This window comes from Eucyclogobius newberryi, unplaced genomic scaffold, assembly GCF_026437365.1.
Source record: "Eucyclogobius newberryi isolate DKJ021-1_F unplaced genomic scaffold, fEucNew1.0.hap1 SCAF_18, whole genome shotgun sequence".
NCBI lineage: Eukaryota > Metazoa > Chordata > Actinopteri > Gobiiformes > Gobiidae > Eucyclogobius > Eucyclogobius newberryi.
In genome coordinates, this window is record NW_027315812.1 from 21,405,500 (window position 1) to 21,427,419 (window position 21,920).

The 21,920-nt window shown below is 40.6% G+C and overlaps 1 protein-coding gene across 1 annotated transcript; it reads right to left on the minus strand.

The window, feature by feature from the left end:
* Window positions 1-9,987: 9,987 nt before the first annotated feature.
* LOC140364999 (ecto-ADP-ribosyltransferase 5-like) lies at window positions 9,988-11,421 on the minus strand. The gene is made up of 2 exons (XM_072451370.1): window positions 11,160-11,421; window positions 9,988-11,088 (listed from the first exon to the last, which is right to left on the minus strand). Exons 1-2 carry the CDS (start codon window positions 11,217-11,219, stop codon window positions 10,273-10,275), a joined length of 876 nt encoding a protein of 291 aa, XP_072307471.1. The 5' UTR covers window positions 11,220-11,421; the 3' UTR covers window positions 9,988-10,272.
* Window positions 11,422-21,920: the final 10,499 nt, after the last annotated feature.

A 21,920-nucleotide genomic window follows, 5' to 3' on the forward strand; every position in this document is an offset into this window, starting at 1 on the left:
TGGATCTGGTCAGGACCCGAGCAGCAGCGTTCTGGATGTACTGCAGCTGTTTTACAACTCAAACTCACTGTCTATACAACACGGCCTTAAGAGACAAGGCCAACCTGTGACAAGAACTGCTAATTACAATATTTCAGGTGTGTCAGAGATGTCCGTCAGTGAACTTGACAGAGGAAATGGCACCATGAAAGGAACAAAGCAGAAAGAGCCCTGTCCCGCAAAATGGACATCTGGAGACATTAGCCAAAGAGAGAGGGAAGTAGTTTAAATGAGAGCCTGAAGAAAGCAGTAGAGAAGAGTGAGGAGCAGAGTGGACACTGCAGAGATCCATTGTGAAAAATATAGAAAAGAACAACAAAGTATGTTTTAGGATTTAGGTCAGTGCACATCATTGGCAACTGTAATGGTCAAATCACAAAATGACAAGTTACCTCATTTTAAAAGTTTGGACTCTCCAAAATATGATAGTAAATTGTGAATGGTAAGTACATTCCTTTTACAAACATGAGCATATTAACAGTCGGTCAGGGGCAACGAAGCATGTTATTTTAGATGAATATGAGAGATTAAAGCTTATGGATGTGAGAAAAATAACAATAAAAGATAATGGTGTGTTGATAATAATTGTATCAAGACAAATCCCTCCTAAACCTGGTGACAGGGGAAACATCTGATTGTGATTGTGTTCAAGAAGCTGAGCACTTAATGTGTTTGTGCAGCACCATTATCCCTCTTCTTTCACTGACCTTCTGACTACTTTTTGGTATTGCTTGTTGATTTTTAAAGTTTGTGACAACAGCTTAATGTAACTGAGATCAGAGCGTGATCGTGAACCAGGTCCAGGATACATTTAAATTAAATAGACGTCTGTGGAAATGTTTGTCTTAACGTTATTGATTGGAATACTTACTAGTCAGAAGCTTCATAATTGTTTGCTTAGTGTGTTCCGAATTATTATCCAAATTGTGTTAAAGTGTAATAAAGGTTTTTTTTTTTTTTTCCCCAGTGAAACTCATGGATGGTATTGTGTCCCAGGGCCTGGTAAATCCAATTAAAGAAAAAACTACTTAAGAAAGACGTTTCATGTTATTAAGCAGACCACCATTTTAAAACAATATGGGAAAGAAAAAGGATCTTTCTTGTGCTGAAAAGCGTGAAATAGTTCTTTAGGGAAGGTGTGAAAATGACCTCTGTAAAGTGTGTTTGCTACTTCCTGTAACAAAATCATCTTCATGCCTGACAATGCACCATCTCATGCTACAAAGAATACCTCTGCATCATTGGCTGCTATGGGCATAAATGAAGAGAAGCTCATGGTGTGGCCCCCATCCTCTCCTGACCCTATTGAGAACCTTGTGTGACAATCTTTTAATTCCAGGTAGTATGGACTGTTGGATGAGGGATGGTGCTGAACTGAATATATCAACTTTTTTCCAACTTGGGCCCAAAAAAAAGGATATCAGCCCCACTAATAGTAAATTGTTTAAGTCATGTTTTTAATCTCACAATTCAAACTGAAAGTATCCCCTTACAATGGAATACTGCTTTTGTTCTCTTTTTGCATAAAAGGGGGGCAGAAACATTTGAATATTTTCCAGGTGTTTTCTTGCTTAACCAGGTGTTTGCTTGCTTAACCAAATATTACATTTTAAATAGTCCAGGGCATAGTACTATCCCAGTTGTTTCCAAAGTTATAAATGATATTGCTATTGCATTGGATGCTGCTCTTTTTGTTGATTTATCAAGGTCCTTTGATTCAGTAGATCATTGTATTGTCTTGGATCTTCTAGATACTATTGGGTTATATACATATTCTTTAACATGTCTTACCTTAATAAAGGTGTTCCTCAAGACTCTGTCCTTGGACCACTGCTATTTGCAATTTATATAAACTCAATTGGACATAATCTAAAACGTATGCTAGGGGAAATCCTCTTGAATATTCAAAATATTCAAGAGGATTTTCACTCCATCCAACAAAACTGTGTTAAAGGTGGTATGGACGATTCTTTTCAGCAAATTTTGTATCATATTTCCTCGTGGCGTGGATAAATCATTTGTCCTGCCACGTATCAATCATAAAACGCACCTACCGCTCACCTGCAGCCGCGTGCGGTTCGTCCCCAAGTTTCCGCGTGCCTAAGCGCATGGATCTATCATAATATAGTTCCCTCAGTGTACGGGGCAAAATGAAGACGGAGAAAGACAGTTCGAGCTGACGCAGAAGTGGACAGAAATCTACGGGAGACGAGAGATGCGTGTGTGTTGTATCAGTCCTCACGGGGGAGTGCGCATGCGCACTTCCGCCTGCGTTCTCAAATCGCCGAAAAATCGTCCATACCGCCTTTAACTTAAAATTATGAATGCATTCAAATATAACCAAATGTGTGCTGTTCTCCAAAATACACTATAGTGAAAGGAGGATACAGAACTCACCACTGTCAACTATACTCTAAATCATTGGATGCAAGAAGAGAACAGCACTGCATTTTGTCTATTTATAAGGCTCTCTTTGGCATTTTGACTGAATATTTATCAAGTTTGTTGCACCTCAGATCAAGTAGTAGTCACCGTTTGAGATCTCAGGATATCTTTGTCTTACAGACCCATCGTGTCAACGCAGAGACCGGAAAAAAGGCTTTCAGTACCTTTACTCCCTCCCTGTGGAACAACTCAGAGATTTTTAAAATTAAATAATTGTATGCCTTTTAATTATTCTAAAGAACTAGCCAAGGACTACCCGCAGTGCTGATGCACTTGTTGTATATAATTTCATCTCATAGTGTATGTTTTTATGTATTTGTTAATTCTATTGAATGTTTTATTGGCGTTTTATTTGGATATCCTGTGTTTGTTTGTCGGTTTGTTTAATCTGTGTTGTGTTTTAAGAGGTTGCAAATAAATGTTTATTAAAGTGTTTTCCGGTTAAATAGACTTGATTTGGTCTCCTTTGTAACTACTGACAAAGCACAAATTTAATCAAATCATACTAATAAATCTCAGCACCCTTTCACGGGCCAAATCACATCTACTTCAGGCCCCCCTGGTCTGTATAGTGGGACGAGGATGCACAGTGACAGATATGCAGATGCCAATCTGCACCCATGGCCTTTGGAACAATTCAACTGAATTCAATTTATTTTGCATTGTTCAAAATGACAACAGCAGTTGCCTCATAGGGCTTCATAAACATTTTAAATTAACTCTCTAACAGGCAAATGGAAAACTTTCATTAACAAAAATTAAATAGATAATAATAATTTTCACGTTGCAGCCTCAGCATTGTGTGAATCAATATTCCTAAGTGTAGACGTGGTTTGATTGGCTATTATCTCACCAGTCCAACAATGTCCCGGTAATCATCAGAGACCACTGGTCACTCAGAGGGGTGAGTCTTATTTTTGTTGGTTCTTGTGCTAAAAAATACACTTTTGAAATGTAGAAATATTTCATTTGAATGTTGCGTTTAAAATTCAGAATTGTATTTTAACATTTCCTCTACATATTCTGTTCAAATTGTATAAAAAAGATGGTCACACTCACCCCCAGTGTGTCGGACTAATGAGTCATGGCTCCAGCTCTTCTACCAGAGCTGAAAGCACAGGGCAAGAAGGCTTTTAAGCTTTTAACAATATAATTCTAACATTTTAGTGTGGTTGTCAATTACACTGATTTTCTACACACCAGGAAGTTCACACTTTCACAGAACTTACAGTAATTCCAACTTCAAAAGGCTTTCCCTACAAATGATCCGTCTGTTAGTGTGATGTCAAAAATCAATAGAATCACATGCACAAATATTTTTCCTACAGATATAGCTTTCCTTGTATGTTTAGAAATGTGTGTAAAGAAAACAACTACAGAATGGTTCTGGAAATTAGTTACTTCCGCCAAGTGTTTAAGTAGTGGTCTTTTTAAATTCCCCAGGGAAAGTCTGTTTGCGAATGCTCAACATTTTGGCTCTGCAATAGCGCCTAAAATACGCCTCTGAACTTGTTCCAATTCCCCGTGACCTTAACCAAAATGTGATGAATGAATAAACAATCCAGTCTTGATATTTGATTTACTTTAGAATGACAAATAGTCAGCTTGTTTTCCCACGATGTCTCTCTGCAGATCGTTGTGTACATTTTGCGAGTGGCGTCGGAGTGCAAGGGCCCCGCTCGCCTTCAGATGGGTGCGCGCAGCCACAGACGGAGACAATGACGCACTCAAGTGAATCACTCACTGTTTTGTGGCGCCCACATATCCCACATATGCGATAGGTGCAGCCGCCAAAGCAGACTGAGCAGTGACCTTTCAAGAAAGATTTGTTCTACAGTTGGTGAGAATATAATCTTTGGGAGCTCATGAAGGCTTTTAATCTGAAACTAAACATTCACATCTAGCTCACGTGACATGTCAGCTGTTGTTTTTTCCAAGATGAATCACCTCCTCTAGGGAATTAATCAAGAAAAGTCTCCATGCAGTGTTTCCCTACCGTATATCATCAATCTCATTTGACTATACGTTTATAATTGAGGCAGGGATGCTACTTTGGTTACGCATTAAGCAACTGAATTAAAAGTGGTTGTTCTGAAACCTTATTAACTCGCCTGTTTGCTTTAACCACTCAAGCTGCAGCGACTCGACAATGTTATTAGCTTGTAATTCTCTGGGATGCCATAGAAATTTGGCACAGTGGCTATTGTGGCGAGTAATGTGTCTCGATGGTCTCGATGCATTTCCTCTGGCTACTATGATTTCCTCCATTAAACCAAAACATGCACAATAGGTAGAATCCTCCAGCTATTGTAGACCAAGCCGGGCTCAAGATCTGACAGGTTTCCACAGCGGCTTTGAAGCAAGGTCCAAATGCAGAGGACGCGGTTTCCTACAGGGACAAACCTTTAACTTGAGTAAAATAAATGCAGTCCATCTTCATGCAATATTACACAACACAATTTTAAAAGAGATTTTTTTTTTTAAACCAATATTAAATGTATTTGTGAGTTCCTGTGAGCAAATGTATTTTTGGTGTGTTTGAAGCGTCTGTTGTCTCTTGTCTCTGGGTAAATAACCAGCTTTGCAACATGGCCAACACCGACCCAGTGTTTTCTGGGGACAAGGCAAAAGTGGTAATTTTACCGTAATGAAGGTAACAATGTATAACATACTTAACGACAGCATGGCTACATTTTTATTGAGTGATGATTTTTTTTTTTTAAGAATTGTTTTGCTCGAAGGCTTTCTTAGACAGGAAAGGTAAGTGTGCAATGGGGAATGGAAGAGAAGGGAGGACATGCAGTAAATTGTCGGGTCCGGAATCGAACTCACGACACTGCGACAAGCTGCACAGGCAGCACTTTTTAAAACATGTTTTATCCTGATTAGTGCCAGCAAAAGCTTTTGCTATTCAAGAATATTGTACAGCACAACATACATGTTTTTACACAGTTGCTTTAATTAATGTAGTTTAATTTCATCCTCCATCCGTCCATCCTCAAAGTCATCCTCGACTCCCTTGAGAAGCAGTCTCTACTCCATATGAACGGTTCTTCATCTGCCTGGAAGAACTGGTTCTCCTCCTGAAGAACTGGTTCTCCTCCTGAAGAACTGGTTCTCCTCCTGAGTGGGCCCAGCTCCACTGTCTATCTCGCGTCCGTCTGAGGGAGTCAGATCTCTCCTTCACTGTGGAACTCCTCCAGGTTTCTACTTTTTCCCAAGGAGGTTTTGCAGTTTTCCCTGGAGGGGACAGGGGACACTGGGACATTGTCCCTCGTCCCTATGAACATGGTTTAATCCGTTTTTCACTGTCACCCTCCGAGGCAACTGCTGTTGCGATTTTGGACGTTACAAAAATGTATTAAATTGAATAATTTTGTTATTGTTTGTTTGTTTCATGGAGTTTTTCGGTAACACTTTGAATTTAAAATGATTTTCAATTATTGTTAAACGCTTAGGCAGTCGGTTCCATTCATACAAATTGAAAGTTCTTTTAAAGTACCATAGTTGGTAGTTACTTTAGGCAACATAAAGTTATTGGCAGAAACATGTCTCGTGGCATTTCTGCACCAAGAATTATGTTATTAAAAATAATCTGCTGCTTTTGTGACAAAAACACTCTTGAATAATCCAAGCAGTGAATATAAAAGTCTGTCTTGTACCGATAGACAGTCTAATTTCTGATGCATGAATTTAGTACTGGTATAATAGTCACAGTGGAGAACCAGCTGTTCAGCCCTATTTTTTACATTTTGTCATTTTCTTATTCTTTCTGCTGTAGTATTAGACCATAAAGTCTAGGTTTGATCATATCAGAGCTTGTGCTATTAATTTAATCACTTTACAAGGTAGAAAATGTGCATATCTCTTAATCATAGTAATAAGCAAGGAAGAGCAAGATTATTTGTGGAGCACATTTCATACACAAGGCAATTCAAAGTGCTTCACACAGAAGGAAAAATTCATTAAGATCACAAAGAAATTACAGAAACAGAAATACAATAAAATTAACTAAATATGACAAAAAACACCTAGCCACAAAGGGTAACATGTTTTCGGAGTCCAACTCCCTTTTTAATCAGTCCAACTGATTGTTTAAACTAATGAAATCACAAAACAATTTAAGACATTAAAGAGAAGAGTGCAAAGAAAAATCCTTTCAGTCTAAAGCTAAACAAAACTGTTTTTAGCTTAGATTTGAACATTGTCAGAGTAGAAGCCTGTCTCATATCTTCAAGAAGACTGTTAAAACCCATGTTTAGTCCTGACTCTGGCACCAGCAGGAGGCCGGTCCATGTTTAGTCCTGACTCTGGCAGCAGCAGGAGGCCGGTCCATGTTTAGTCCTGACTCTGGCACCAGCAGGAGGCCGGTCCATGTTTAGTCCTGACTCTGGCACCAGCAGGAGGCCGGTCCATGTTTAGTCCTGACTCTGGCAGCAGCAGGAGGCCGGTCCATGTTTAGTCCTGACTCTGGCACCAGCAGGAGGCCGGCCCATGTTTAGTCCTGACTCTGGCACCAGCAGGAGGCCAGTCCATGTTTAGTCCTGACTCTGGCACCAGCAGGAGGCCGGTCCATGTTTAGTTCTGACTCTGGGCACCAGCAGGAGGCCGGTCCCTGAGGTCCTCAGAGTCTGAGATGGTTCATATGGCACTAACATGTCCAAGATGTACTTTAGTGCTAGGCCATGGAGAGACTTGTACACAAACAAAGCTGCTTTAAAGTCTATTCTCTGAGCCACAGGAGCCAGTGCAGAGACCTGAGAACAGGACTAATGTGTAATAATGCTTCCCATTTTGGTCATACTGTCTATATGTTTTGACCATGATGATTCATTATATATAAATATTCCTAAAACCTTAGTCTCATACATCTGAGTAATTGTAACACCTTGAATTCTACAATCAAAATACAATACAAATAATAGCTTCAGATTAATGAATGATTAGAGTCAAATACGATGCTGAGTTTTTGAAACACTTAAAGCTAATTTGTTTTAGTGTGTCCATTCCACTACAGAACATGACAGTGTTCAGTAGGACAGTATAAAAAGTATACATATATATATATATATATATATATATATATATATATATATATATATCTTGTTGAGTCATCTGCATACATAACATCTTGGCGTTTGACGGAGCCAGTGGCAAATCGTTTGTATAGATGTTAAACAGTAGAGGACCGAAACTGCCCTGTGCTATTCTCCACATGTCAAAGTGCTGCAGCGTGAATTAAATCCATTGAACAAGACAGTCTGTGTTTATACAGTTAAATAGCTGTTACACCAGTTTATGAAATCCATATGCTGCTAGCTTATCAATTAGAGATTCATGGTCGATTTAATCAAAAGCAGCTAAAAAATCTTAGCATAACACTGCCTACTATTTTCTTTCCTTCATTGTCTGTCAGCCAATCATCTGTCATTATAGTCAGAGCCGTGGCTCCATGCTGATAAGGAGTGAACAGTTCATACTTGTGGACACACGCCTGTGGTCAAGCTCAGGTTTACTATGTGACAATGGGTGGGGCATTGCTCTGCTGCCATCTTAAGGAAGTTAACATCCATCCCATCTACACCTGGTGGTTTATTTTGAAGATTTCTCAACCGGCTTTTAACTTAATTTACTGTCACTTCTGTATGTGTCATTTTTACTTTCATCATTTCTTGTTTAATTTGGATTTTAGATGTGTTACTTGTTGCCTTTGATTTTCTAAATGTTTCAACTTTATTTAAAAAAGGTTAATTGAAGTAATTTGCTATGTCCACAGTTTCTATTCCTGCCTGTTAATTCACTGATTGTGTTGCTCTATTGAGTTTTGTGACATGGTTTCGCAATTTTTGAGAGATCGTTCAGTCTTCTTGACTCTCTGTGAAAATAGCAGTCTCTTGTCTCTGCATGTTTTTCGACAAAAAACATACATTCTTTACATTTGTTTGCTCAATTAAATTGGACCAGCTTGATCTTCTAACATCATCCAAAAATCCATCTTGGTCAGAGGATTTGAAAGATCTGTTCAAAATCATTCTAGGACCCATCTTATCCTTGTTGGCATTTCTTACAGTATTGATTGCATATTAGTCGGTGCAGCTCATTAGAACAGAAGCAGTGCCTGTGCACAATTCTGGAGAATTTGTAAAGATGTGATCAATGCACATTGATATGATCAATCTACAGCAGCATCCCATCAGAACGAGTCATCTGTAGCAAAATCACTTCATTTATAATAACTACACCTTCATTAGCCTTAATAAAGCATGAACAAAGACTTAATTCATAATGAACAAATAGTTTATTAAGAACCATTCAAGCTTAGTTAGTTAATACTTATTACATTTTAATGAAGCAGTTACTAAGCCTGAATCATTGTATTTGATTCATAAAGTAGTTGTTCATCATGGATCTTTGTTCATGCTTTATTAAGGCTAATTATAGTGTCTTTATTATTACGTGGATCCAAATCATGATATTTTACAAACATAGGTTTTATAACAAATACTACTAAGTCAAGCCTCTTCAACTCAATAACCGTGGGCCAATTCAGGCCTTCAAATGATCTTATCTGGCCCGCGGCCTATATTTCAGATGTAAAAAAACTGCTTATGCTAACACCTAACGCCTGACCCTTGAAACAGATTGTGTTGAGGATATTTTGTGTTATCCCAGAATGTGTGACAAAAAGTGGAGGCTCGTTGTGCACCAAACCAGCTCAGAGACCACGGCCCCGTGAAAACACTCAAGTATAGCTGAATATGTAGATAAATATATATCCTAAACACACAATATTTAGCCTACATCACATTAAGGCTATTCTTAATGGACAAACTGTTCATGTTTTACTATATCGTCATCACTGCTTTACATCGACCTCTTGTCCTTAGGGAATTTTTCAACCAACAAAATGATGGTGCTACAATCTGATAAAGTTATATATGAGAATAGCCTACAAAGATGAGCTTCACTAAAAGCCTTAGTCTTAAAGTGAAAGAATATATTGCAACTCTTTAAAGTTAAGTGGCTCAAGAACAATAAATCCAGACAGATACAAAGCCTCACTTTCATTTTTGCAAATTAATATTTTTTTTTGTTCTAGTTTTGTTCTTGTGATTGACTAATTAAAACAAACAATTTGCATCGTTTAAGGAATTTTAGGTTCATTGGGAAAAAACGTATGAGAGTTCAAACATTCAAGGTGCAGAATGTTGTTATTGCTATTGTTTATTTTATTAATTTTTCCAAAAGCACAGACATACAGCAGATAATCAGGGAACAATGGCAATTAACGTCTTTTACTTAAATGTAGTAACTGTTATCTGATATGAGTTATTATAAATTCAAAATTACCTTTGGAAAGTGTATGTATAAATATATCATGGAACAAATTCAACTGAAAACCTTGTAGACAAGGGGAAATTTGTACTTTGATTTGGCGTCACAATTATACTGAATAATAAAGAGCAAGCATAACTTGTATTCACATATTCATTGATGATTTGCAGCTTTGTTAAGAAAAACATGGAAAACATTTATACAATTTCTGTAAAAAAAACAACAACCTTTAAACACATGTGTGCAGCTTTGGACTATATTTAATAACCTTCTCGATTCCTTTCTCAATTGGCCCAAGTATCTTCAAAACTTTTGATTAAACATTTTACTTTACTTTTCTTCATCAACAATCAAGATAAATGCTAAATGCGACAGCCTCCAGTTGTACGTGGCTCTCAATAGAAACAGTTCTGATGAAACTCCAGAACTTTTAAATTCTATTACAATATTTTTTTATATGTTTCTCATCTTGTCATTGGAAATGGATTCAATTGCAAACCAACCAAAAGCTAACACAATAAGTATTAAGGGAACATTGGCTCTGATTGGTTGGTTGTGATTGGCTGCTTTACAGTTGAGCTTGGTTTGCTTTGGTGCTGTTACATGATTCAGCACAAAGATTTTGTTACATTTCAGCCCTTCATAGGAGCCATATGCAACGTGTACTATTTCGAACATCTCAAATGAAGGAATGAGTACTTCTTGCTCTGGATAGATTGAATACTTCTGAATGTACACTCCTAAGCAGGTCTTAATGTGAAAACAAGTCTTTGAACCAAAGCCTGACAGATTAGGGTGTTTAGAACTGGATGCAAATTGGCCAAAGCGTATTTTGTCTCCTTTATTTCCATTAATAACTATGTTTGTTCTCCTGTAAGTAGTTTGACAGGGTTCTCTAAGGATCTGTAAGGCAGTAGTGATCCAAAAGTATAAAGCATGGTACTGGAAGGCAGGAGTGCTGTAAGTGACTGCACCAGTTCTCAATGCCGAATTGAGAGGATCATAAAGATTTGGGACATTTGCTGTGTAGACACATAAGGCTCTTGTGTGATTAAGAGTTAGTTGATTGGACTTGGTCTGCAGTGTTACTAGTTTCTTTTGTGCACATGTCTCTGCCTTCTTCCACGCCTCTTGAAAGTTAGGCGTCGTCTGGATCTCTCTGGGGAAGTAAACCTGAATCACTTTTTCCTCTGTCTTCTCAGTGCAATTGTAGAATCTGTCATCAATGGCATTATCCATCATACTCAGTTCAACTGATCGCACAGGTTCCTACAGATGTTACAAAGACATGATTAACTTATGAGGAAATAATGTATGACAAACTGGAAAAGTATACCAACCTGTGCAGCAGTAACAGTTAAAAACAGGCAAACCCCAAAAGTCAGCACAAAGGTCTTCATTTCTGCAACAAAAATAAATGTTATAAAAGCGGCTCAGTGGTTAGAGTGCTCCTGCACCGACCTGTAGGTCAGTTACCACTCCTGTCTGTTACATACTGTCGTGTCGTTGAGCAAGACACTTCACTCAGCTTGTCTAAATGATTAGTGGCAGTTGGAGAGGCTGTAGGTGCAGATTGTCAGTTTACCTCAGGCACGCTGTGGATACAGAAACAGAAAGTATGACGTGAAAGAATAATACAACATATAAATGATTATATAAAGTACCTATATAATGAGCACACATTTACATTGTTTGATGCTGTTATGAAGGCATGGTTGTAATGGTGAATTTACCATGTCAGGCCGCCTAATGAGCAGACAAACTTTCTTTGTGTTTTTATTCTTGATCTGTGCCTCGGAGATGTTGTTAGCTCTTCCCTTTAGCCCCGTTTTTGTGTGTTATTAGTTAGTGTGCGTCCATGAGACAGGTGGGTGTTTTGCTGTGCTTTATTGTGGGGTTAGAGATGAAAGTCGGAATGCTTGGTGTTGTTACAGAGGTTTAACCTGCATATTACCTGGACTAGCTTCCAGCTAAGAGCTAAGCGCTAACGCTAATGCTAAGATAACCTGTCATTCCGTGTTCTTTAGCTAGATCTTGCTGGTATCATTTGGGCCTCTGTATTTATAAGTCAGCCTTATACGCATGTCCTTTAGAGTATGTTTCCTTTGGTGCCATTAGGGTAGTCTGATTATTATTTGTGAATAGATTAATAGTAGAGGCTTTGAGGCCTACCCTTTTTCATGAGGCTGCAGAGTGCTTGTTTATGTCCTGTTGGAAACTATATATGTATGTATATATATGATTGTTTATATATTGTCATTTAAGTAATCACTGTTTATTAGTATTATTGTTAGTATCAGAGCACTGCTTGTGTTATTGCTACTGGATTACTTTATATGGAAATTGTTCTAATATTATGTTTATCTGTTTTGTTTACATAACCACACACACACACACACAGACCTATGTACGCTCATTATCTTCAATAAAAGGAAGTAACAATCCATCCTGTTTCAGTGCATTCTGACCGATGCCCACTCCGCGATCACTCCACTGAACTAGCCAGTAGTAGTGAAGCCCTCTTATAAGATTGAGGTGTTTCAGAAGTCTCCCTTACAGATGCTGATAAATGTCCCTCTTCAAATGAATAAATACAATTATTATAAATAGAAAAATGCACAACACACATACGGAAAAATCAGTTTTGACCGACTCAAAAATAAAGTCTCCGGACATACTGACTGACACAAATTTTTCGACGCGTGTGACCCCATTTTGATTTTTATAATGGCTCATTCACTCCGCTGCGTCAAAGCGTCCAGTTTACTTTCAAAGTCTATGTGGACGCATGTTTTTACGGCGTGAATCCTGCGTTTTGAGCGTCGGACACCGCTGACGGCGCTGGAGCGCAAAGCACTCACTCTGTGCGGCTCGCAAAGTGGAGCCCCGGAACGCACAAGCTCAAAGGAGGAGAGGGAAGAGGGAAGAGGGGACAGGTAGTTCCAGAGCGTAATCTTACCTGTAAATGCTTTTTTCATATCTGTTTGTTGTTGGCGTGAGCCAAAGGAAAGTTTCAAGCCCCTCCCTCGAGCGTTATCATGGAGATCAACTCACTAATAAATGATATAATGCTTAAAAGAGCTACAATAAGGGGCCAATAAGCATACTTTTATATTATTTAATCAATTTGTGGCCATTTTATTTTTAAATTAATACGCTGTATCAAAGAGTGGGGAAGTTAATTGTTTTTAAAAAAAATACAATATAAATCTTTTCTTACTTTTTTCGGATAATTGTGAATAATCGTAAAATCGTGATATTTCTCATCATGATAATCGTGACTAAAATGAATATTTTGACATCGCTAATAAAGAAACAAACAAAAGGCACCCAAAAGCTAATAAGAGGAGGAGATATGAGGAAGTGTATGTGGCACTTGTGACTGAGGTGGAGACGAGGAAAGACCTGTTTGTCTACTGTGTCTTACAATGTTTGCAGCGACAGCATGAAGCCAAATAAATTACACATCAATAAAACACTTATGACTGATTCAGATTGGTACCTGTCATGTTGACAGGGACGTCAAAATAATTATGTCAAGGCTTGCAACAAGCCAATATATCTAAAAGATCAAAATCCGGCATTAAGATGGCTCCATTCACGCCCAATATAGCAAGATCAAGGGTTATGTCAACAAAAGCCCCACCACCCATCCCCTCTCGTCTTTCACCTGGTCCCAAACTCTCCCCGGCTACAAAAGCCCCACCACCCATCCCCCCTCGTCTTTCACCTGGTATCTCCCATAAATAGGATGCACTGGGTCTCAGTGTTGCCGGGACTTATTGTCATATTAGAAATCAAACCAATGTAAACCCTATGTAAAAAGAGCCCCCCCTAGTGCTATTTCTGTAGTCACATCACACAGATGTGACTACAGAAATAGCAAGACAAAATGCGAGTCAGGCGGCCCGATCTGAGAAATTTGATTCATATTCCCTGTGAAAAGATAAAGCCCAGTCCCACTGAAACTAGTCTGAAACTTGCTGTACTAAATGTCAGATCCTTATGTAACAAATCACTCTTAATTAATCATTTTATTTCTACTAATAATCTTGATTTTATGTTTTTAACTGAAACATGGCTTGACAAAAACACAGGAAATGTAGTTCTGATAGAATCTGCCCCACCTAACTTTAAGTTTGAATCTGAAACACACGAGAAAACAAAAAAGGGGGTGGAGTCTGTGCTGTTTTTAGAGATGAAATAATTACCCACAGGTTGTCTTTTGGGGTTGTTTTCATCATTGAGTATGTATCCTTTAAAATGGAGCTAAAACAGTCTCCATCCACTCTCTTCATTGTTTTATACAAGCCTCCCCAGCACTGCCAAAGTTTTATTGATGATTTTACTGAGATGCTTTCAGTCGTGAGCACAGACTTTGATGGTTTGGTCATTACAGGTGATTTCAATGTGCACGTTGATAATATTTGCGACAGAAACGCTAAAGAGCTTGATGCTGTCTTTGAAACTTTCAGTCTTACTCAGCATGCGAGAGGCCCCACCCACAGCAGAGTGGCTCCACACACAGCACAGGGCACACTCTAGATCTCATTATTACAAAGGGGGTAAATATTTCAAATGTCAATGTGGTCGATGCTGCTCTGTCTGATCATTTCTGTGTCTTCTTTGAAATGTCTGTTTTTCCCAAACCACCGGTTGGTCCTGCAGTTGTTCAGAGGAGACGTGCATGATGGCACAGGTGCACTGTAACAGTAACAACTTGCGTGTCCTGTTTGCCACAGTAAACAGATTAACAAACCCTCCAGCTCAGCTGCCGTTAGAACTCATTTCCACATCCAAGTGTAATGAGTTTGCATTATTCTTTAATGACAAAGTTCAGGGCATTAAAAATGCTATAAATCCCACAATGAAAAAAATAACCCTAAAACCACCTAGACACTTAGAGCTGACTGACTTTGCACCATTAACTGACAAAACTGTCCATGAGATCATCTACATGCTGGCTTGATGTACCCACGGATTTCAAAAGTCCCACCAGATTTCTAAAGTCTGTGCTGAACAGTTTGTTAGCACCACTCACTCACATAGTTAACATGTCGCTTCAATCTGGAACATTCCCAATGTCTTTGAAAACTGCGGTCATAAAGTCTCTCCTAAAGAAGAGCAGTCTTGATGCCGCAGTACTGAGTAACTACCGGCCCATCTCTAATCTGCCATTTTGGGGCAAAGTCCTTGAAAAGGTTGTTTACAACAGTCACAGATTTCCTCTTAATAAACAACTCATTTGATGTTTTTCAGTCAGGTTTTAGACCTCATCACAGCACTGAGACTGCTCTTGTCAAGGTGATAAATGACATCCGCCTGAACACTGACACGGGCAAAGCCTCAGTCTTAATTCTGTTAGATCTGAGTGCTGCTTTCAACACTGTCGATCATGGGATCCTCTTACAGAGACTAGAAGACTGGGTGGGCATCACTGGCACTGCCCTAAACTGGTTAAGGTCCTATCTGGAAGACAGGAAGTACTTAATTGGTAGCTGTGTCTCAGACCACATGACCCTGACCTGTGGAGTGCCCCAAGGGTCAATCCTGGGTCCCCATCTGTTCAACCTCTACATGCTGCCGTTAAGTCAGTTGATACGCAGTGAAAATGTGTCCTATCACAATTATGCAGACGACACTCAGATCTATGTTATATTGTCGGCAGATGACTATGGACCAGTGGATTCACTCTGTCACTGCATCCAACAGATCAGTGTGTGGATGCAGAACAACTTTCTCCAGCTGAACTCAGACAAGACTGAAATCATCGTTTTTGGCCCAAAGAAACAAAGAGAAAGTGTTAGTGGTCACCTCCAGAGTCTCGCTCTAAAACCTACAAACCAAGTTAGAAATCTGGGGTAATAATGGAATCAGACTTGAATTTTAACAGCCACATCAAATCAATAACATCAGCAGCTTTTTACCATCTAAAAAACATTGCCAAAATCAAAAATATCGTGTCTAAACCAGACTTGGAGAGACTTATCCATGCGTTTGTCTCCAGTAGATTAGACTACTGTAACGGCCTGCTCACTGGCCTCTCCAAACGAGCTGTAAAACAGCTGCAGTACATCCAGAACGCTGCTGCTCGGGTCCTGACTAGAACCAGGAAGTACCATCACATTAGTCCTGTTCTCAGGTCTCTGTCAAAAATGCCAGAGTTGTGGCAAAATTTTCCCATGCAAAACAATCATAATAATAAGAAACCATGGCAAGAACAATGTCTCGATCCATTCCATTCTGGAAGGCTCGAGACAATAATTTGGCTGAGCAGAGGTGTGTGTGTAAGAGGAAGGGATGGGGTGATGTTCATGTGTGCCCATGTGTATGATGTGGCTCTTTGCGGTAACACAGTAAAAAATGTGGCTCTTAGTCTCTGACTGGTTGGCCACCCCTGCCCTGCACTCAACTGCCACATATACCTTCACCATTTTGATTATTGTAAAGTGTGCAATATCATTAATGAAGTTTTGGGCAGCAGCTCCTCCTGTTAATTCAGAATCATTTCCTCATCAGAGAAGTCAGAGGATTTTCGAAGGAAGCGACTCAGACATTCAAGTGGCACATGCAGGAGCTCTACAGCTTGAGCTCATCGATCTGCCGTGAAATGCTCCATTAAAAGAGCATTTTGAGACAACTGACCCTGCTACTCAGTCCTGTTTGCATTTCTCCCCCTAAAAAGCCACTTGTTTTCTGAAGATATGGACCTTTTTTTCTGGAAAAGTAGGCCTTCATTTTTTTTGGGCTGGGACCTCCTTATTTTAAGAACAAAGATGAGAGAATGTTAAGTCAATGCTCTGTTTGCACACGTTATTTACGAGAACAATTAATTATTCCACTTTGCACTTGGGACTACATTTATTTATGGTAAAAGAGATAGTTATGCTGCCAGTTCATTTCCCGCATTGGAAATTAACAGTAAGTATTGTTGAAACCAGATGAAAATGTCGACACAAGCTGGACTTCGGTTTGGACCTTCTACTTGAACAAAATTTAATGACTGGACCTCAGTGACTTTTAATTGAATACCCCTGCCCTATATGATCTAGTGCTGACCCTCTTCTCTCCCACATTCTTCATTGTTCTTCTATGTTGCACCTTAATGCCAAAGCAAGTTCCTAGTTTCTGATTCTGACTCTTTTCTAGTTTCAACAAGAGAGATTTGATTTTAGAATTATACTATTATAATATTTGATGTTTATCTCGTTCAACGATCCATTGTAGAAAGGGTTTCAAAGGTTTATCTTTCATAGTCAGATTGAAAGTGACTTTCAAAGGCAAAAAAATATTGATTTTTAAAAACATTATCCAGATGACTACATTTTAAACATTATAACATTGATATGTTGGCACCTTTTGCTACAAGCAAACACTGAAACAAAAATAAGATGAAACATGCAACGGGACATGCATGAAATAAAGGGGGGAGGGTGTCTCCCAGCTCGTATTCATTCAGACCAGGGACGAGACTTTGAAAGTCACCTGATCAAAGACTTGCTCAGAATAATGGGGATAAGGAAATCACGGACAACCCCTGATCATCCGCAAGTAGATCCACAACCCGAAAGGTTCAATCGAACACTCCTTTCAATGTTGGGCACCCTGAGTAGGAAAAAGAAGCGTCAGTGGAGCCAACATGCCCCATACCTCGTTCACGCATACAACATACACATGCTACTGGGTATTCACCCGATTTGCTTATGTTTGGTCGTGATGCCAGACTGACCGGTTTTGGTACTTCGTCTGCCAAGGCTGTGGAATGTCACTCACGCTATGTGACAAAATTGAAAGAAGATCTCCACCATGCATATAAGTTGGCATCTGTTACTGCAGACAAAGTACACCAAAAGAACAAAACTGCATATGATAAAAGAGTTGGCTTTCAATCTTTGGAAGTCGGAGACAGAGTTCTACTCAAGAACTGGGGTCTCAAAGGAAGACACAAGCTGGAACCAAGATGGAGTTCAATACCCTATCAAGTTGTGGGAAAGATGCCAAATCTACCTGTCTATCAACTGAAAAAAGAAAATGGTAGTGGGGGTGTAAAAACAATCCCCAGAGACCACATTCTTCCTATTGGGCAACATGTCAAATTACCATTGCCCGATGAAGACGAGAACTGTTCTGTCCAACAGAAAACCAAATTAAAGACTCTAAAGAAGCCGAGAGTAATAGCTGAGCCTACAGTGATTCTGACTCATCCTCCGAGTCCTTAGAGTTTTATGAGCCCCCAAGGCGATACTATACTCGAGAAAGAGTGAAAGAAGGTCTCAGACAAGCGCTCAGATTTCAAGAGGATCTTGCCAATGCTCGAGAAAATGAAAGTGATGGGAAAAGGACACAGGAGGAAGCAACAGTTGAAGATGGTGTAGAATCTGATCAGAAAAGTGAAACCGAGTCTGATCCAGTACTGGTCACCCAAGAAGAGTCAGACCAAGATGAAGAGGAGATCTATTCTGTCTCAGAGCCAGAAGTGGAGTCCAGAGCAACACGGTCTGTCATAACCCCAAAAGTTACAGTCCCATGATCGATTGGCAGAAACTCCGCAGTCAAGGCCCAAAAGGCGGGTTGAACCAGTTGTTCGGTTAACCTACGACGAGCCGGGAAAGGCTAAAGACCAGCCAATCACAATAATTCATAGAGGGGTTGTGATCACTATTGGAAAGGACTAGTCTTAGAGTTATGGGTCATTCTTCCCTAGTTCATACAGTTTTATGATGATACGTTTAGTGGGGGGAGGATGTAACCCGGATGAAAATCCATGTTCATTTAAAACCTTTTTGTATATAGCTAAAGTTCATTGTTAAAACATATTTGCAAGTAATAAACCAGGTAATACTCATTAATATTTAATTTGCAATACTGTACAGGTTGTAAAGTAAAGTATTTTTTTTTTAGTTGTCTGTGAATGTCACGTGGTTCCTGTGTGAGGAGAGAGAAAAAAAGAGGAGAGACACGAGGTTTAGAAAACGCTCTAGTTTTGTGACTTTTGTAATGTTTTGCACCGTGTTTTGTCCATAAGAGAAGCCACCGTTAAGACAAGTGTGTGATGTGTGATTGAGGACACTGTATTTTCAACACGGAGCAAGTGGACAGTGTTTTCATCACTCGTGACTAGGTAATTGAGCTCGTAGAAAACGACCTCATTAAAGTACTGTTTGCTGCGCGTTTCGCCGACCACGTGGGACCACGAGCGGACAGTGACTCGTTGCCGGACTGGACAACGAGAGACGGATCCAGACAGCACTCTGAGTGCCCGCGACGCTCAGAGTACCTCTGGCCACGTTGGAAGCACGAGCGAGACATATTGGAACAGGTGCGGGCCACGCACCTGCAGCGCCATTGGAGCCACGCTGTGCCCGGTGCGCCGAGCCGCATTGACGGAGAATGAGACAAGGACTACGCTGGAACGGACCGGTCGATTCTGGTGGAATTAACAAGTTTACACGAGGTACTCTGCTTTTATTTTATTTTGCTCCCTGAGTGAAGTGGCCACGAGTTTTTGCATCGATATAGGCCTGCAACGTAGGGTGTATTTCGATGCCGGTGTTAAGACTTTATTAGTTGTAATACACACCAATTTGCTGTGTTTGGTGTGCAGTTGATTTTGCTGTACATTTCTGTGTTTGCTGGGGAAACAAATTTTCTCTTTATTTTAAGTTACATTTCTTATTTTCTTTATTAAAAAGGGGATTATTTTTATACTTTGTCTTGCGTGAACTCATTATTCCAGTCCCTACTGTATTAAGGTACTATCCTGTGACCCAAACATTGATTAGAGTGAGTACACTGTAAAAGAACCCATAGCCCACTCAAGTAATTCCAGAGTAAACAAGGGCTACACACACAAAGCACTAATAAAGTTCTGCATTTTCCCCTCGTCTTTATCTGTATGACAGTTTTTTCCCCTGTTCCCTCTGGTGAATGACTAGTTGATCTCCTTTGCACGGCTGTAACTTTGCAGAAAACACTACTGTAAATACTGCGTGTACTCACTTGTATGCCGGGTGTGTGGGTCTGCAGTCTGGAGTCCCGGTGGGTCAGTAGTGATGGCAGCGGAGGATGCAGAATGTCGTTTTTACCTCGCCACACCCTGCTCCCTCCCTCCTCTCCTCCTCTTCTCTCCCACATTCTTCATTGTTCTATGTTGCACCTTAATGCCAAAGCAAGTTCCTAGTTTCTGATTCTGACGTGTTTTCTAGTTTTCAACAATCATAACACACAGAGAATATATTTGATGTGTATCTCGTCCAGCGATCCATTGTAGAAAGGGTTTCAAAGGTTTATCTTTCATAGTCAGATTGAAAGTGACTTTCAAAGGCAAAAAAATATTGATTTTTAAAAACATTATCCAGATGACTACATTTTAAACATTATAACATTGATATGTTGGCACCTTTTGCTACAAGCAAACACTGAAACAAAAATAAGATGAAACATGCAACGGGACATGCATGAAATAAAGGGGGGAGGGTGTCCGCTGAGGCGGCCCAGAGTTCGGGATGGGTGGAGTCGGAGGCGGTGACAATTGACCAGCGTCCTCCGTGTCAGAGTCCCACAGCTGGGACGGGCCAATGTTGGAGTTGGAGTCCTCACTGGAAGCAGGGGGTGACACCTCCTGTGGTGCCGACGGGTCAAATCTATGAAAAACCCAACTGTTATCTGGCAGGGTTCTGGAATGAAAAGGCTTCAGCTTATCATGATGCACGACTTTAACTTTCGACCTTGGTCCCTTCTGAATCTGGTACACCAAATCGTCCAAATGACCCACAACAAAATACGGGCCCTCATAGGAGGGCAGGAACTTCCGCACCTTGTTCTTCACTGCTTTTGTGCCCTTGATCAGGTGCCAGACTGCAGCACCAACCGGGTACTGTGTCTGGCAAATGTTTTTGTCATATTGTCTCTTTGCTCGTTCAGAAGCCCTTCCCAAGACCTCCCGTGCAAGCCAGTGAGAGAGGTCCAGCTGTTCTCTGAGCTTTAGAACATACTCCGGAAGGGAATGGGCATTTGTGTCATCTGAGGGAAAACCAGCTACTAAGTCCATGGGTTCAGTGACTTCCCTGCCAAATAACATCATGTTTGGGGTCAGCCCGGTAGAACTGTGCCGGGTGGAGCGGTAGGCCATAACTGCGAAAGGGAGCATTAAATCCCAATCCCAATGGCACCTCTCTGCAGTAGATGCCAGAATTTTCAGTAGAGTGGCATTAAAGCGTTCCACCTGCCCATCTGACTGCGGGCGAAATGGGGTCGTACGAGTCTTTTCTATTCCCAACAGCTCACACATTCTCTGGAAAACTGACGACTCAAAATTGGTGCCCTGGTCACTGTGTAATGTGTGGGGGGCCCCGTACCTGCACACCCACTCTGAATTTATCTTCTCTGCAACTGTTTCGGCTTGCTGATTGGGAACCGGATAAGCTTCAACCCACTTACTAAAATAGTCCTGTACCACCAAAATATGACTGTTGTGTCTGTCCGTCTCGTTTAAAGGTCCCATAATGTCAACCGCTATCCTTTCCATAGGTGCTCCGACCCGCACGGTGCCCATGGCGGCCTGTGGCGTTTTCTTTGGCCGTGCTCTGGCTGCACAGCTGGCACAAGTGCGACACCAAAGTGTGACATCGTCCCTCATATCGTACCAATAGTACCTGGTTTTAACTCGTGCCAGTGTCCTTTCCCCCCCAAAATGGCCCCCAACCGGCCCATCATGCATCTGCTCCATTACAGCAGTGCGTAGAGCGTGGGGCAGGAGGACCTGTGGATAGAATGTTTTACCTTCGGGACAGAAAAACTTCCTCATTAATACACCATCCCTTAAAAACAGTCTTGTCTACTGTGACCAGTAAGCCTTGGTAGCTGGGCTGCAAGCGGCGACAGTGGACCAAGACGGACGGCTTCCCTTGCTGTCTACCCACTGCCAAACTGGTGCAATATCTGGGTCAGCTCTTTGAGTGTCGCTCAGCTGCTCTAGTGTCCAACCCTGAAACAAACTAGGTGGCGGTGAGTCAGTCACTCTGCGAATATTTGGAACCCTGTCAGCCCCACTCTGGGCGTCGTCCACCCCCACTATAGAGGACCCAGGTTCCGGCCCCACT